This window comes from Mus musculus, chromosome 15 (genome assembly GCF_000001635.26).
Source record: "Mus musculus strain C57BL/6J chromosome 15, GRCm38.p6 C57BL/6J".
Classification (NCBI taxonomy): domain Eukaryota; kingdom Metazoa; phylum Chordata; class Mammalia; order Rodentia; family Muridae; genus Mus; species Mus musculus.
In genome coordinates, this window is record NC_000081.6 from 47673346 (window position 1) to 47693190 (window position 19845).

At 33.9% G+C, this 19845-nt stretch overlaps 1 protein-coding gene across 12 annotated transcripts in view; it reads right to left on the reverse strand.

Moving 5' to 3' along the window:
* Window positions 1–19845, reverse strand: part of Csmd3 (CUB and Sushi multiple domains 3) — a 1211921-nt gene that overhangs the window by 92708 nt on the left and 1099368 nt on the right. For all 12 annotated transcript variants that reach the window (XR_001781523.2, XR_003951374.1, NM_001081391.2 and 9 more), the window contains 2 exons: window positions 3057–3137; window positions 2368–2481 (listed from right to left, as the gene is read on the reverse strand). Coding sequence is in view for 10 of the 12 variants with exons in the window: in NM_001081391.2 (NP_001074860.2) it covers window positions 2368–2481; window positions 3057–3137 (195 nt within the window). In the remaining 2 variants the exon portion in view is untranslated. The remainder of the gene's footprint in view (window positions 1–2367; window positions 2482–3056; window positions 3138–19845) is intronic.

The following is a 19845-nucleotide window of genomic DNA, read 5'->3' on the forward strand; positions in this document are numbered from 1 at the left end:
AGTCATTAGTGTTCTGTTCAGGAATTTTTCCCCTGTGCCCATGCTCACAGCCATCCATTGGACTGAGCACAGGATCCCCAATGAAGGAGCTAGAGAATATACCCAAGGATTTTCCTTTCTCTAACTCCTCCATTGGGGACCCTGTGCTCAGTCCAATGATTGGCTGAGAATATACAACTATATTTGTCAGGCTCTGTCAGAGCCTCTCAGGAGACAGCTATATCAGGCTCCTGTCAGCAAGCACAGTAGTGTCTGGGTTTGGTGACTATATATGAGATAGATACCCAAGTGGGGCAATTTCTGGATGGCCTTTCCTTCATTCTCCGTTCTACATTTTGTCTCTGTATTTCCTCCCGTGAGTAAGTTAACTGAAAACTTTTAAGATTTTTGCTTAAATAACTTGTCAACTAATTCTTAAAGGAACAGCATAGACATACTCTAAAAGATGACTAATTATATACTGTTTAGCCTCTAAAGTGTTCTGTGATTAGATATTAAACTAAGAAGAACTCTGTTGTAATTAATGTAAAAAAAATTCTGATTTTAGAACAAAGACATTGAAAACAAGGAAAACCTGGCCTGTGAAATACTAACATTGTGCAGATTCCTTTGTTTACTTTCATGTAAGAACTATTGAATTAGGATTTAACATGGAGACTTTCTATCCAAGAGTTTGCAACTTAGCTTGTATGCTTTGGCCTAGGGGGAAAAAATGTGTCATGGTCCTGATGGTTCACATCTTCTATGCCTACACAAGTATTTTTCCATGCCCTATATCCTACACTGAGAGCAGGAGACCCTAAATTCTCCATTTGTTTATATCTCTACCTGAATATGAATTCTATATAATCCTAAATTGGTTACAGAAAAGCCTTCTGTGAAGAACGTATTTGAATGAATGACATCTACATTGTGGATATAAGTTACAGACCTCAGAATGAATACTCAGCAACTTCACGATGCTCAATGCAACCCTGACTAAAGTCATGAGACATTCTCACAGTGTGACTAGTTCATAACTCCCTTTCTTTCTGCTAATTTAATGTACTCCTCTGAAAACTCATCACCATTTCATAGGGATTCCAGTGAAGTAGGAAATCATATATTAATTTCTACTTCTATTAATTAAAATAACAATCAACTTATTTTTCCTTTTTGAGCCATAGCCCCACTTTATAGTTCAGTCTGGATTTAACCCCAGTTTATACTCAAGGTTGGCTTCTAATTTGTAGGTAGACCTCCTGCCTTTAAAGTGTTAAGAAAAAAGATATGAGTTAAAATACTGGCCTCACTATTTTTTTTTTCTTTTAGGTTTTCTAGCAACAAGTGACTGTTTAGGAAATAGATTTCTGGGTGTGAGAAAAAAAATTGAATAAAGGAATGAGCCAAGAAACTCTAATAATAAACATAATCAAATAGTTCTATTTAATTCAACTCAGCTACCATATATCATAAGTTATTGTGAGGTAGACTTATGGCCAGCACAAATCAACAGTGAAAGGTGTTTGAGCATCTTAAGTATACTAGTCTTTCAAATCCTATCTTTAACTGCCTTGGTGACAGAGTAAATTCCTTTATATCCATATCCAGTTCTCTTATATGTCTCCTTTCATGTTCTACAGACATCCAGACAATTTTCCGCTAAGCTTTTTCTAATAAAACTTTCATTGCCCATTTGGAATGCAGGATTCCTTGCTGAGTTTGATTCACACCTACTTATCCTTATTTTACAGGTTCCTGGATATACTCTGAACATGGTTTGCTGTCACTGGGCGGATTGGTCTGGCCTTCCACTGTGATGCGTATATAGTGTGCTTGGTTAAAGATTGTTTATTTGCTTGCTTGCTTTCCTGCTTGCTTGCTATTTTGGTGTGTGTCCATCTGCTGAACCCTCATTTTCATATTCTTACATGTAGCAAATAAGGAGTCCTATAACAAGTGGTCAGAATACCTTCTTTCTAATAAAATTAGTTATAACCTTGGGCTTTCTCTTAGACATTTCCCCCTTTTTCTTTACCTTTCATACCTTGTTAGAGAAAAAATACTTTATATAAGTTAAGCTGATATTAAGCTAATTATAAAAAATTAAATGTCAGAAAAAAAGAGAAAGATTATTTAATTGGCCCATCTAAGAAATTTTTGGAATATATACCTCAGAGTCACATTATCATTACTGGAAATGTTTTCTTTTTATTTTTTTTTTTCTATTCCGACTTAAATACAAAACAAATGTTTATGTTAACACCCAATTCCCACAAATTAGGTGTTGCTTTGTGTGCAATCCCAACACTCATGAGACAATGGCAGGTGAAACTCCGGTATGAGTCCAACCTGGACCATAAACAAATATCTGTGAAACATCAGTACCTTGACACACTGGAGGTGCCCCATCCATCTGCAGTCGCTCTCCCAATCTGCATGTCAGAATTGCATTGCCAACCAGTGTAAACCCTGGAAGACACTGATATCTGATAATATCGCCTGTTAATGAAAAGGAAAGAAGGAAGCCTTCAGACAAGCTGCAGCAGAGTGTAGCTCAATAGCTCTTTTAATTTAGGAGCAGAATTCTTTACATTTACTCAATTTCAATCAGTTTTAAAACACCATCACTTATAAACAGGAATAACTTTTGAACATTGAACAAATGAGGCTTGAAAGCACTGTCCAACCATGAATGAAAGTAGACATTAGTTACTGATCCAGGTTTCATGATGGATACCAGCTACGTTGATGCTCTGGCCAGAAGGGAATACTATGTTTTACATAGGCATGATCTTATATTGTTAGAGATTGCCATCTATTGTTCATTACTAAAGTTTCTATCATGGATTGTGAGACACCATTTCTTCAAGCTCACAAAAACTTTAATGTCCTAGAAAAACAGCATTCTTAGGTGTTTTTAGTGTTCCTTTTCTTCTTTTGACTATTTTCCTTCCTTCACAATCTCAACAAATCCCATCAACCTACAGGTGCTCCGATTGTACATTTTATATTAATTTCTAAGAAAGATAGTTCTGCTATGAGGGTATTTTTGCAAGTTATTTAAAAGACTTTACCTATTTCAAACTCATCATCTTCTGTCAGGATTTCTGCATTAGGGACAGGTGGTGGAGGTTGGCACACTCTCAGTTGGTAAGCTAAAAAGAAAAACAAATACTCTATTTTTATTCCTTTCCTGAAAAGCTCAAAGCATACATGTACATGAAAAAATACACAAAACTTCTTGAAAAAAAATAGATCTTACTTTTAAACATTCAATTACTCATTTAAAAAAAATCCTATAATCAAAGTAGAAAAGAATTACTTCTTTAGTTGTTAGAATACTATGGGTCTAACACTGTATTTATGACTCCTAAATCATGTTAGGTGGTTTTAAAACCTTGGGATTTTTTGTTGTTGTTGTTGTTGTTATTTCTTGGAATGATCACAATTTTGAAAGATGCATTTGTGTCTTAATTTGTTCAATAGTGTCTAGTCTCAAGGTCCATCATAGAACTTCTTGTCCTTAGGAAAGTTACTGACATCTAGTAACTCATTGGCAAACTTATAAACACTTTGCTGATAGAATCTCAGTTGACCTTCAAAAAATTATCTTATATCTATGTAACTAGTTCCATGATGATTTCCATTTTACCAATTAGAAAAATATTGAAAGGAGGCTTAAAGTACCCAAATCACAAAGCTGTAATTGCTGAGCTCAGTGTGAACCTACTGCATCTAACTTTAGAATTTTAATTCATCCTGGGACATCAATGTACCTGTGAGATATATGTGTGTGGGAATATAGCATTTGCAATTATCATCATGGTCTTAAAATAACAATCCTCATTTAAGATGGTATTAGATTTATTTAAAGACCATCAAAGTCTCTGAATCCAAGTCTTTTAGAAACTAATTCAAAGATACCTAAAAATCAATGATAGAAGTATATTTTATTAACATTTTGTTTTCTCTAGGAATTTTTCAAACATAGGAAATGGTTCTTCAATTGAGAAATGCGTTTTCAATTGCAGAAAATGAAAGTTTTACATGTGTTATATTTTGCTACCTACGCTGAAAAGAAAGGTAGAGAATGTTCTAGCAAAAACAAACTAATTCATTGGACATGACTAAGAGTGAGAGCACGTTTTAATGTTCTCTTACTTTAAAGCCTACATCTGCTATATTTCACCTATTACAAAGATTAATGTCAAACTTAGGAAGATCAACCAGACAGGTTAAGAATGACTCCTAGAAGAGGAAATTACTGCAACTAAGATAAAGCAATGTTTTTCTAGCTCTAAATAGTTATAACACAGAGACCATTTCAGATTCAGGGTAGAAAAGAAAAAAAATGTTGCACACAAATTTCAGAGATGGATTCTTGGTGATTTATTATCATCTAACCAGAAGTCATTTAAAAAGGTTAATTAGCTGGTAAAGAAAGAATTTTGAAATAGACACACACACACACACACACACACACATAATATATGTGTGTGTATATACATATGTGTGTATCTAAATGTGTGTGTGTGTATGTGAGAGAGAGAGAGAGAGAGAGAGAGAGAGAGAGAGAGAGAGAGAGAGATTGAATGGCTCAATGGAGAATAATGAATTGGCCTCTGTAAATTGCTACATGTACTTTAAAAGTCTTCTTGCCTGTACTTCAGTATGCTTATAAAATAACTTGTTGGTCAGTGACTTTTTTCTGAGTAATACCCTACAGAACAGGGAAGACGTGACACTAATGAATAAAGCAAGCAAACAAGCAAACCAACAAACAAAGAATAATTAACAAAAAAAGCCCAGGGTAGAAATTAATACTCAAGGTTTTATTAAGATTAGTGAAAAATTACTAGAAATTTAAAAAAATCACTTCCTATATTTAAATTTTATATGAACCCTGTTCTAAATATAAGAGGTAACTGTAAGGAAGTAATTGAAAGACTTAAAAAATAAAGATAAATAAATACTACACAGAGAAACACTTATATTTCCATATTTAGAGAAAATATTATTTGGACATAATGCAGAAGAGAGATCAACTCAGCTAATAGAGAAATGTGAACATACCTACAAAAACATGGTTTTCCTTCTTTTTGTAAATTTATCTTGAATTAATGTAGCAATAATTAGTTATTTCGTTGTTTTAAGGAATTATAGCACTTTAATTCATTATTCATAAATTAAAACTTAGATTCTCTTATTCATGGTACATGGAAAGAACTCGTTTTCTTACTCAGTTTTATTGCACAATAGATGAAAAGTTGTAAATGATTATCGATGAGGATCATATTATTTCCACAACCTCAAATGGATGCTACGACCAACCATCTGCTTTGCTTTCTGCTATTTCCAGTTTTCTTCCATCAATTCATTAATTTCATAAGCCACAATCCTAGAAGCTAAAGGATCACAATGTGGCTGTGTACAGTCTCTGGTCTAATGTCCTTAACACTACTAAACACAATAATACTTTTATCTGCTTAATAGATGTGGATTATGAACAAAACTCTTTTGAATAAAGCTTTTCTACCTCTATTTTGGTGGTTTCCTTTGGCTTCATTCCTTTTCTGACTTTATGACTTAATTGTCAAATCTAAAAAAATAAGAAGTGAATCATCTCTTCTATGAACCTCACTGAGTTTCTCTATTTCCGTGTAAACTTAAATTCATATCGTCAAAGCTAGTTGTGAAATGCACTTTTATCTATATACTTCTCTCATTGCTCATTGTTTTAGTGTTGAAATAGATTTTAAGTTACCTGAGCAAAAATACTTCCTTAACTGCCTTTTATGCAACTCTATAATGGCCACCTATCATTATGTGTGTCATTCAAAAAAATATGTTCTAAGTGAATCCCAAGTTGTTAGTTTATAAAGATGTAAGGGTCTCTAAACATTTATTCTTTTTTTAAATGTTTCCCAGAATTAAAATTTTTAAAAAGTGACAAAACAGATGAGTAAGAAAATATCTGAGACAGAACCTAAGTAGGATCTGCCTAGAAAGCTGTTCCGAAATAGTGTGGAGGTCTCATAAAGAATAAAGTTTGGAAACGATAGAAGAAATTAGTTTCATCTGTTTGTTCTTTAACATTGAAACAAAGTACTAACTAAAACTCATCAAGTAATAGGATGTATTAAGTCCTTTGGTTTTCTCAGTTTCTGATTATCTGCTCCTTAAAATAATTCTAGAATTTTAGGTTGTTGCTGTCAATATCATACTTGCACCATTTCACAACTGCTATGCCATGTTGAATGGTGTTCATTACACTGATATCTTTCTTGAATCTCAGATTGTTGTGTGAAACAGTTATTGGTGACATAGATAGTTATGTTTTCTTAATATTTAAATGGAGTGGATCTTTTATTTAGTGACTGTTATCCTTATAAAAAGAAATGAAGACGCACAGAGACATGGCCACACTTTGGGTGTGAAGAGATCATAGTGATTCACATTGATAATATAATACAATTATTATGGCTGATCCCAAGAAGATAGGAGATAAGAAGGGGCCTCATACAGCATTCTGGGATGGCAGAAACATGTTTAAACACAATAACTACTTTTGAGTCCTGTCTCTGCTTCAGGGAACAGCTTTTCTTATCATTAAACTTAATTACATCAATTCAACAGGTGATGTGTCATACATCTAAACATTTATAACACTGCCACTTGTGACTGAAAAGTGAAGATAACAAGGTCTAGGCCAGCATCATATTAGGACAATAATCTATTAAAGAATAAAGACAGGAAGAACTATGTGTTGCTTTAATCTATTCATGGTATTCCAGAAATCCTATGAACTGAAATATCCATATTATTAGGAATAATATGGAACACACACACTGGAATTTAGTGTATGTGTTTTTTAATGTTTTGTATCTCTTTTTCATATCAACTGTTGATTAATCTAGACACCATTCAAAGTCCTTTTTACTCAAGCAAGAAGACTAGATCCATAATTCTCCAAATCTACAGAGATATCTGGCCAACTAAGTAGAGGAAATTGGTAAAGTCTGTATTTCATGTGAGAACTTTCATCAACAAATAAGTTGAAGACAGGTCAAAAAAAGACATACAATATAAACTTCAGGGTTCTACATATACTCAAACCTGTAAATTTCTCTCTCTCTCTCTCTCTCTCTCTCTCTCTCTCTCTCTCTCTCTCTCTCTCTCTCTCTCTCCCTTTCTCTCTCACACACGCACACACGCACAAACACACACACACACATGCAGTACTTGCATACACTTGCAGTAATATTCATTTACAAAAATAAACATTTCCACACGTGAAAAAGTAAAAGATCAAATCTATTCTGTTCACATAATCATAATTTTATACATAATTACAGAAAATAAACAAAAGTTGAAGTAATTTTTTTTCCTCATTCCCCTTATACGTACAGTGAATACATATTGGATACCATGGGCTACAGCCTGACTTTATAGTCTGAGATCAGGCACACTAATAATTTTACTATCCCCAGTCCCTCTTTTTTTAATCTGCCTTAATTCCGATGCTTTCTCTAAGGAACCTTTTATCTGACATACAATTCTTTACCCAGATCTCCATTGAGGGAAGCTTTGTTAGCCTCTAATCATAGTGAATAGTGTTGGACAACTGTCTACTCTTCTATCTTTACTCTTCCATGCATTAGTTCTTGCATTATAAACAGCTTATTATGGGAGTATTTGACAGATCTTTACATTTTGTACAGCACTTTCCATGGCTCTTTTAGATGTGCATCAAGTAAGTTCTTACTGAGTTCCTACTATCTCTCATATGCGATGATGCATTAGAGCTACAATTAAACACTTACTTAAAATCATTCTCAGATGTAGACTGATAATGGATATAATAATGGATGAGAAAGATGTAAATCAAAAAAACTAGTGAGCAGAATTTGACTAGCTGAAGTAAGAAGTAGTCTCGTGATTAGAATGATTGTCGTGGTGTTGGTGGTGTGTGTTTTGGAAAGAAGGCGACTACAGAGATGAACAAACCTCACAGAGATGACAAAATATGTAGACATAAACAACAAAACATGATTGTATATGAAAGCTCTGGGAGACAAACATGGGAAAACAGGGATAATTTGGCGATAAATGATTTAAGAGTATGTAGACGATATTTTTGGAACTATAATTTTTGTTTAATTCTAGACTAACTAAATCTCTTTAATTTTAACCAAAACTCACTACAATGGGAATGAAAATAAAAATAACTACAGCTGGTAATGGATAAGAATAGAAAATGAGACTGACAAAGAAACTAATGCAAGCTATGAACCATCTTCTACTTTAGCTGGAAACAGCTACTTTCTGAGAATATTTTAATCTCAAGAACCTCAGATGTAAACCAGCACGTCATCCACAAAGGTTGCTATATTCTCCTTAGATAATAAACAACATTATTGTTTTAGTAAAAGTGAAACCAGAGCGGGGGAAAAACAAACAAACATATATACCAGCGGCCTAGTTCCTCTATTGGTCAATCAACAAAGCTCCAAAACAGAATGGATAACAAAATTTTTAGCCGGGCAGTAGAGGCGCACACCTTTAGTCCCAGCACTTGGGAGGCAGAGGTACGCGGATTACTGAGTTCAAGGCCAGCCTGGACTACAGAGTGAATTCCAGGACAGCCAGGGCTACGCAGACAAACCCTGTCTCAAAAAAAAACATAATAATAATAATAATAATAATAATAATAATAATTTAGTATGGATAACAAAATGTCTAAACTTCATGTTCTAAATAACAGCACTTCTAGATAACTAACATTGAACTTGTTCTGCTTTCTTTTATAATTTGTCTTAAATACAGAGAGTCTTTCCATTGATTATATTATATTAAGGTGATATATTCCATTCCGATTTATTATTCCTTTAATAATATGAAACTTATTGACTTCATATCCATTTATGCACTCAATACAGACTCATGAAAAGAGAGACTTTTGGCAATACTGCTAATTTTTTGAGAGTGATGTATTTGAAATGGAGCACCAAACATTCAATGAATAAGTAATAAATAATTTCTTAATGACTGAGTTTAACATCATTTAAAGAAAAACAGCAAATTATGCATGTGCATACCCTCCTGCATACAAGTATAAAGATCTAGCTAGTTAAAAATTCTAGCATGATGAAAGAGCTTCTGGAGGCCCAACTGTCCTGTGATGATATTTGGTGGCTGTGACCAGAGAGAGAATCAGTTTTGTTTGTTTGATAGCTACTCATAGGTAATACGTGGATAGCATATGACCCCTCAACCATTCATATACAGACTTTCCTGATTGGGTTCATATCTTACAAACACACACACAATTTTAGGGGAGCTGTTATTGGTAAGGAGCCCAGGAGGATTGGAAGAACGGAATGAGAGGATGAATATGAAAAAGATACACTCTATACATATATGATATTTTAAACAGTAATAAATTAAAAATTTAAAAAGTGTATCTTTTTTCTCATTTATAAAATGGGTATGAAACTGAAACTGAATTAGAATACTTTAAAAACTTAGACTGGAGAGAGGCACACATCACTTTAATGTATTCTGTATTCCTTGTCTAGTGAATTTTAACATTAGTATGACTACTGAAGTAATTTTTTAATTCTATAGCATGTAAATTCTATATTAGGGATCCATCCTCATAACTATTAAAAAAAAAACCTACCACCTCCAAAAACAGAGCAATAAATTCACTCTGGTTCTACACTGAACAATTTGCTTTAAAATTACAGAGATTACTTACTGGTTCCCATAGACTTGTAATATACTAGAATACATAATCTAGCAATATATCTATGGCAAATGTGTGTTTGTTGATCCTACAACTACTAGCACAGCACAGCAAAAGAAATGTTCAAAACATTAAATAAGTTTCATGCCCACCCGGATTAATTTTTGAGACATTATGAGAGCTACAATGTCTCCAGAGACTAGTTAAGAAAACAATCACCATCTGAAGAAGTGCATGAGAGGCAGAGAATCTTTGCTTACAGCATATTGTGAAAGGATTAATACACATTATATAGGGAGAACAAAAGTCAAGAAATTATACAATACAAGTTAAAATGTATTGCATATATAATCAGAGAATAATCAATATAATAAATGAAATTTTCTGGGAAATATTTGAAACAGTGTAAATCTTGGGTTCTATGGAAACAACCCATCAGCTCAGGATATCACAAAGGCTATTTGTTACTTTCCACAAATCGATGGTAGTATTCAATTTCTGGCAACAATGCTTACATATCTCACCAAACACTGAGAAGTCAAGCTATTGTCTACACAGAGCCTTCCCCCCTACTGACAAGTGTCAATGGTAATAGAAGATCCTCTGCTAACTAGCAAAGAAAGGTAACAAATGAATCAGCTACAAAATCTATAATCTACATGGTACCTTGCCTACAAGATATGATGAAGTGAAGGATAGACAAATGTGGGATTAACTAAGCATTTTCTCATTGGACTTAAGAACCACTCCTTGAGATGGAACCAATACCTGACACTGATCAAGTGGCCAAAATTCCTTGGGGAAAATCAAGTTCCATTGTTCTTCTAAAGGAACAAAGTAATAAAAACACTTATTAACAACAGGTTGCTATATCCATAGATCGATGACTGGTGAAGCCATCATCAGAAGTGCTTCCTCTTTCAGAAATAGGAATTAACATAGAAATCAAAAACTGGACAATGTGCAGAGAGTGAGAGATTTAGAAACACTCAGACCTCAATAGTATGTCTTTATCAAACACCTACCCTCAGAGCTCAGGTACAATGTAGAGGAGAAGGCAGAAAGGAATATGAGTCAGAGGCCCAGGTCTGCTGTGAGATTGTGTATACTAAAAAAATGAGTCCCTACAGCTTCAGGTTCCTGGCCATCCAGGTATGTCACACCTGAAGGTAGAATCAAACACAACTAACAACTACACCGGGGGCGGGGGGAGGGGGAGTCAGTGAAACAATTCCTAATGCTATTCTCCTATATTTATAGATAAATTCCTAGCCCACTAATCATCAGAAAAGAACTTTTTTCAGCAGCTCATGGAAGTGATGAAGACACCCACATCCAATCTTTAGGCAGAGCTCAGGGAACCCTGTGGAAAAGGAGGAAAAATGAATGAAAGATCCAGAGACATCTTGGATAACAGGAAAAAAATGGCACACACAACCAACTAAGCAAGGTTCATAGAAGTTCACAAAAACTGAAATGGCAGTCATGGAGTCTGCATGGATATGCCCTCTGTCCTCTGCATATGGGGCAGACTTTTAAGCTTGGGGCTTTTGTGGCACTCATAATAACTGATGTGACAGTGTCTCTGACTCTTTTGCCTGCTCTTGCAACCTTTTCCATCCTTTGGGTTGCCTATGGTTCATGCCTAGTCTTGTTGTGTCTTGTTATGTCATGGTCAGTTAATAAGCCTGAGAGGCTTGCTCTTTTCTGTAGGAAACAGGAGCAGTGGAACTTGGGAAGATGGAAGGTGTAGGGAGAATTAGGAGAAATTTGGGGAGGGGAAGCAGCAGTCAGGATATAACATATGAAAGAAGAATAAATAAAAAGAAAAGTGGAAAAAACAATAATAAAGCTATTTATGATACACCAACAATATCCTTACCTGAAAAAGATGTGGACAATGACAATAACAAGAAACATGCTGATGTAGAAGGAAAGAAGTGCATAGCCGGGCAGTGGTGGTGCATGCCTTTAATCCCAGCACTTGGGAGGCAGAGGCAGAGACAGGCAGATTTCCGAGTTCAAGGCCAGCCTGGTCTACAGAGTGAGTTCCAAGACAACCAGGGCTATACTGAGAAACCCTGTCTCGAAAAACAAACACAAAACAAAAACAAAAAGAAGTACATGGAACCCCAACTTTAACACAGAGCTACGGACAGCTAATGACTTCTGAGACAAGGAGAATGAATCTTTCCCAGGAATCTGCACCATAATTGGTTATTCAATACCAAGTGGTTAGCCCTGAAATAATATTCATAGAAACATACATATGTGTGTGTGTGTGTGTGTGTGTGTGTGTGTGTGTGTGTGTTATGAATTTGAGGAAGAATGAAGAATATAGGAGAAGGAGTTTGAAAGAAGGGACATGTAAGTGGAGGGAAAGATGAAAGAAAGAGGGAACTGATATAATTATTTTTAATTGCAATTTATATAAAATGTAGAAAATGTTAACTATTAAACATCAAACTAAGATGGTATCATCCTTCACATAATCCATGTTCTAGTTACTTCCGAGGAAGACATGAAGGTCAAGTACAAATATCACCAATATAACATGGGATAAAAGTCACTTGTTTCTAAAGTGCAAACAACATTCTCTCTCTCTCTCTCTCTCTCTCTCTCTCTCTCTCTCTCTTGGAGCTGTGTGGAAGGGGGAAGTTGGCCTGGAGCAGTGAATGGTGGTACACAAAGCAACACATTCAGTCACTAGCAGAGGCAATCAGTATAAATAATGTCACCTAAATTTTAAGTATCTCAGTTCACATACTTTAGTCCACAATTTTCATGGAGTGTTCTTTAAGAACTTCGTCAATTATGAATATTAAGAGAAATGATGCATGGGTTCTTCTTTACAGTTTTCAAAATCACAATTGATTTAGATCTCCATTCTTTTCAAGGAAGCACTTTGTTTGACAATATCATTCAATCACAACATGGAGGCGTTGTATTTAGCATTTCCTTATCTCAGAAGGTAGCTATTATTTAAGTAAGTGCCTTGCTTGAGTGTGCATGCATATCTGGTTCCTGACCCAATACTTCTTGCAATCGCTTTAGACTTTGATTCTAGCCATATTTTTTTGGTTATTTTTAATTTCCTATTTTCTTTGTAGTGCACATCCAACCCAATTGCAGAAAAGAATACCCACATTTATCTATGTCTATTCAACTGAACTATTAGAAGTTGCTAGAAAAAAAATAAATCAGAAAACAGCAAATTGCCATTTTTTTCTCCAAACCAAAAAAAAAAAGCACAAGTACATAACCTTTTTGCTAAGTAAGGACATACTATTCCTTGTAGGTGATAAAAATAATTATCTTGCTCCATTATAGAAACTAAGCCCTGGGTTAGTTCAGAGATGATTCATATTAGGTCAAGTATGATCGCCCACAGATATGAGAAAGGTCTGGGTGGATACACTGATAATTATGTTCTAGATTTTGGAATCTGTAGCAGTATTGTTTTAATATCACCTAGAATTAATTTAAACAGATTCATTTGAAAGCATAGTGAAAAGCTCTTTAATAAATGTTTATCAAATCACAAAGAGGATAGAAAATAGGTATACCTACATGCATCTATTTATATACACATACAACATTTTAGAGAAACCCTACTAACGAGTTAACATGAAAAGGAATGTTTCTGTATTGCTTGAGTCACTTACAACTGTCATTTCTGCACTGAATATTGGAGATTAAAAACCTTCTTTCTGTCTAGATAAGATATTGGTGTCAGAAATGATAGCAAATATTAATCCTTGACTTTAAGGTATAGAAAAGAAAATCTGTGTCCTGAGGAGGTTTAACAGTAAGCATCTTTAATTAACTTCATGGTAAAGGAACAAAAAACACTGCAAAGAAAGGTATTGGGAGCTCTCAGGGTTATTACAGGAAAATTCCAGTGTCTGATGCATGAGTAGTTATCCTCCTATGCACATGGGTAATTGAAGGTATTGTGGCACTGCACTGAGTCCATTAAGTTCTGGAACAAAAGCCTCTGTTCTTTATGGTTGAGTATCCTTGCCCATTATCAGGTAACAGAGGGCATTAGCAGTGACAGTGTTTTATTTGTAAGCCTCTATTTCTGCTCCCTGTTCATTCATCACCACACCTTGTGGTGCTTCTGCAGTAATATACTATACCAATTATTAGTTTTCACTTTAATCCAATGTGAATATTCAAAACTGAAGTTCTAAATACACACACAATCTATACCTATACCTATCTGTATCTATATAGCTATACCTGTATCTATATATCTATATATCTATATATATTCTTTCAGTTTAGAACTTGTCTGATATTAAATGAAAACAATTTTACTAAAGGTGAACATCAGACAAGATAATAATTTGAACTATTGGAGCAAGATATGAACAAGACCTTCCTATAATAGAATTATGGCACTAGAACATAATTTAGGCCATTCCATTTCAGCAAGATTATTTTGCATCAACTAATATGAGGGAATATTATCTCCATAGCAATTATGTATATATAGAGCATTCCTTCTATATAGGAAAATGAAAGATGTCTAAAATACCTGGACATAAACCAATCTAATTTTTTGAACAGCATCTAATCCAGAAAAGAACACTTTTTTGAATTGTTCCTATACACTGAGACAGTTCACAGCCTATCACATGTGTCCCTATGATAGTTTTTGAGATATCACAGTATCTGTCACTGGTGCATTGTCTCATTATTTATAGCAAGTCAATAAGCTAATTCCTATTTAATAAAAGCTATGCTGCTGATGATCTTTGTCTAGAGGAGACATTATGGCAAAATCAAAATAAAAGCCACAGTGATGAATGTCATATATGTTTGATTGGACACTTATTTATTTAATCACTGAGTTGATTTGTAGTTATCTAAATAAGTTTCACTTATTTAAATTACATCTATGGAATTATATATTTAGCTACAACTTCATTTTACACACATACATGCACATACATACACACGCATACACATACATACATACATGTGTATGCACATGAGCACATGCACACAAACCATTGTAATATCCACACGCACCGTGCACTTTGAACATCTGAATAGGAAACCTTTTGAGTTTGGAGTTCTCTCTCTCTCTCTCTCTCTCTCTCTTTCTCTCTCTCTGATTTGAGCTCTTATATGAACATTGGTCATGTCTTTACCTGTTATAAGGCTATAATGCAAGGGACTCATGCAGTTAAGATAATCCTAAGAATAATTCTAAATTATCTAAATGTGTCTTTATCTGCAGAAGCTTCTTATAAAATAAACACTTTGTATAGTAAATGTTATTCCCAAACACAGCATTAACTGTGTAGAAATGATATCTTTAGAAGATGACCAAACAGAAATTACAGACAGCATCCCTGAAATCTGCAGTTCACTGAAGGCAACATTTATATAGCATGGAGAACATGGAGAAATAGAGCCTTCACTGGTAAAAGTTGGTGTTTTTGGTACCTGAAGGTATTTTGCAAACTATCAACGGTGAAAAATAAGCACCAACATGGGTAAAAACTCTTGGTCTACAGTGGTACATGTAATGCTAGTGCAATGGTATCACACATCTAAGAGTAACCAACCAATATCTTATTTGTCTTAACGCCCATTCCATGAGCCAGACCTCATACCCGATGCTATTTGGGTGATCAAAAATCTGAAAGTAGTTAGCAAGGGGAACAAGGGTAAATGAAATACTGCTCTACTAAAGGGTGGTAACATGAAATTGTCTCCTAATGTATCTTTGGTATACACATAGATCAGTATCCTGCTCGGCCACCATCAAGGAAGCTTCTTACTGCAGCAGATGTGAACAAATACAGAGAACCACAGCCAGCCAGCCAATATTCAGTATGTAGAAGACATTGGAAGACTAAGCCATAAACAGGATATCTCCATGAATAGCCACCCACTCCCAAGGGATTTAGACAACTCTATTAAAGGGGAGTAAAGAAAAAGAATAAGAGGTAGATGGACAGAAAACACCAAGGAAACAAGACCCTCTAAAGAAAGATGATTGACACACAGGAACTGAGGCAGTATGGACAAAGCATGCTTGAATCTACATGAGATGGGGCCTGGAGCTGAAAGAAAAACTGTTCACACACCCTCATTCTTAATGCAGAAGATACAACCCACTGATCACTACTTGCTAATGAAGTCTCACTGAAGAAATAAATTACTCATAAAGGTAGGCTGCATGGCCAGCTGTAGCTGGACAATACAAAATCATGAAAAAACCGAAATTTTTGGAGATTTTTTATCTCATAATACCATGCCATGGCTTTTTCTATAAAAGTGTGTGTGTGTGTGTGTGTGTGTGTGTGTGTGTGTGTGTGTATGTGATTGTATGTATACATATATTAATATGTGCATATACGCACAAATAATTTTTACTTTATTTTTTCTTATACTCTTTACATCATATATATATGTGTGTGTGTGTATATATATATATATATATATATATATATATATATATATATATATATATATATATATATATAATGTTTTATTACCTTATGTTGTGATAGTATTCTAAAATATGTAACTGTTGACTTAAACAAAAGCTATTGGTTTTTAGAACATTTCTGTTTGTGGTTAAGACCATCTTTATTTTCAAATATCTGAGCCTAAGGGAATCTCATCATTTTATAAAAGACCATCTTACTGAACACATAGTGGTCCCTCCTTATCTGTGCTTAGAATCCCACTGTATTATGTGTACATAGTCTCTTGAACTAAATGGATAATAAAAGAAAAATGTAAACAGTATCTGGATTTATATATGCTTCTTGTGTTTTAATGGGGTAAGCTCTTCATTTTCTGTTTGTTTTATTATATTATTACATTATGTTATTCATAGTATATATTATAATATCCATATTATGTATTATATTATGTTACATTATCCTTTAGAAGCGTGTTTATTTCCTAATTATCAACAGAAGGGATTAGATTTGGGTGTGAGAAGAAGTGGGGAGGATCTTATAGGAGAAGAAGGAGGAGAAACTTTATTTGGAATATTTTACATGAAAAAAATCTATTTTTAATATAAAAGATGTTACAGACCTGATAAATATATTATCTACTACACAATGAACTTATTCTTTACTTAAGATATTCTTATTATGTAAAACAATATGTAATGAGAATTACTAGTCTTCTTCTATCACTTGGGGGAATATTTAAATCACAGTTGCTACTTGAAGCTACAGTTTGCTCTGTACCCTATAAATAAGACTTTTACTATGCATACATTTAAATTTTAAGCTATGAATTAAATTTATATGAATAAAATTTAATTTATTAATCAATTAACTTAATAATTTAACTTATGAATTAAGAACAAAAATAACAGTGGATAATGTTATACAATTTAATCATTATAATTATATCATAATTTGTGTATTTTTATGGATTGATTTTTTGAATTTCTCACTGAGTACATTAGAAACAAAAAAATAAAGAAATAACACTAAATAATGTTATGAAATTCAATAATTGTAAGTTATTTTAAAATTTATTTAAGTTTTATGGATTGGCTTGGGGGATTTTTCATTTATTATTTACTGAGTACAAGAGACTGTGGATGCATGAGACAGTGGAATTCCAGCCACAGATCAGGAGGAACCATTGTGTGCTTAATAAGATTCCCCTTTTTGAGAGGAAAAAAAAAAAGATTGTTTTATATTCAGGTATTAGAAAATAAAGACAGCCTAGAAAACAAATGAATAAATCATAAAACCAATAGCCTATGTTCAAATCAACAGAACGGGATTTCAGTGTTGTGCTTCCCATGTCTCTCCTGCATTAGTCAGACTTCACAGCCATTTTTTATGGTGCGCCAGCACATTGTGTAAACATACAGAACAGACACAGAGCACTGTCAACCCCCAACTATCCCAGCCTGTGTGTCACAATAACTGAGACACTAAGACATTTCGAGGTCAAGTTAATTAAGTGAAGTTTGTTATTAAAAATAAGGTGAACTCAAAACAAAATTTTTTTTGGTGTTTTCTTTAATGAATCATTGAGGTGGAAGAGGTGGCACATGCCTTTAATCCCAGCACTCAGGAAACAGAGGCAGGTGGATCTTTGCGAGTTTGAGGTCAGTGTGGTCTATAGCTAGCTCTAAGACAGCCAAGGCTACACAACAAAACCTGTCTTGAAAAATAATAAATAAGTAAACAAATATATAAATGAATGAACAAAAAACAAGCAAATACATGAATAAATAATTATTTGGACAGAGAAAAACACATTTCTATCTATGTCCTATATCTAGTCTATTTCTACTGCATGTTTATTGCTTTATGCTTTACTCCTGATTGTTTAAATTTTAATTATAATTTATATTGTTAAAATAGAACTAATAATGATTCCATGTAATCTAGGAATAACTAATGCATAACAACTCCTATTATTCTCAAGGCATATTATCTTTCAGTGAATGGTGGCTCTTAGTAATATGGTGATATTCAAAGTTAGTGTCAGCCATTTACAATGGGGTTTATGAGTTTATATTCAACATGTCACTACATAACAAATGTTTTTAATTTTTATCATCTGCCAACTTCCGTCTGACCCAGTAGTATATTCCAAGTAAAGTTCATACTGTTGTGGATTGTGTTACAGTAATTGAGGGGGAAAACATTTCCTCAAATGAAATATCTCAGGAAAAGTGACCTTTGTATTCTATTCATTACACATAACTTTTGTTTTGTAAAGCTTTTTATGATTGTTATTTTTCATCTAAAAAGCCTTAGGATGGTGATGCTTTATAGAAGACATAGAGTTGGGATAGAGTTCATCTTGAACATAATAGCGAGGGAGAACACATATATTCATTTTAAGATACTAAAATATATTAGTAAGCAAATCATAAATGATCAGTGTGACCTTAAGAAAACACATTAAAAACCTTGACCTGTGAAATTAATAAGCTGAACACCTAACACTTTTATAATCAACATAATTTAAATAAAAAGGAATGATAAACTGCTCTAAATTTAAGTAAGTATATTAATTATTTTTTAGATTTCTTTAACTTATATTTATTTGTTTGTTTGTTTGTTTATTTATTTATTATATGTAAGTACACTGTAGCTGTCTTCAGACACTCCAGAAGAGGGTGTCAGATCTTGTTACAGATGGTTGTGAGCCACCATGTGGTTGCTGGGATTTGAACTCTGGACCTTCGGAAGAGCAGTCGGGTGCTCTTACCCACTGAGCCATCTCACCAGCCCCTAACTTATATTTATAAGACTACTGTTTGCATGTCTGTGTACCACATGTCTGCCTGGTATCTGGGACAGGTCAGAAAATGATGTTCAATCCCTCAAAATTAGAGTTATGATTATAAGCTGTCACGTGGTTTATGAGAATCAAACATGGGTCCCCTGAAAGAACAATACATATCCTTAACCACCGAGACATCTTTTAAAACTCAATTTAATTAACAAATATAAAAGATAAATACCCATCTACCTTTTAGTTTATTAAATAAAGTTACAAAATGGGGCTGTTGAGTTGTCTTAGGGGTTTAAGGCAGTTAACACCGAATTTATTTCGTCCCAAAAATTTTGCAGACTAGAGGGAGAAAACCAAACAAATAAGAAGCCTGAAACTGTTTCTGGAGAACATAACACTTTCTCAGTAGCTATGTTACAATATACATGCAGAACTGATGTTCAGGGTTGCTATGGAGAAACTGACTAGATATCATCCAACTGGGACATAAAAATGTTCAGTTAAAGAATTCGAGTATCATGTAGTAGATTCTCAATTTTACCAGTCAGTGTGATTTAGGTGTTTTAAAAGAAATCATATTTGATAAATTTGTATTTCCCATAGCACAAATCGTATCTAATATTTCATTACAATGCATTACACTATGACACACTAAGTAGTATACTAATATAGTGGGCAAAGTACTGTCTGCTATCCAATTTTTATAAAATATTTACAGGTTTAATTATGGAGATTAATTGGTCCTGTAAAGTATTTTAGATCACTCTCCCATTATGTAAGGCAGGATGTTTTAGTAGGACCAGAGTCATAGAATATAATAATACATAATTATGGCAATCAGGTATGGGAGTGGTAAGAGAGGC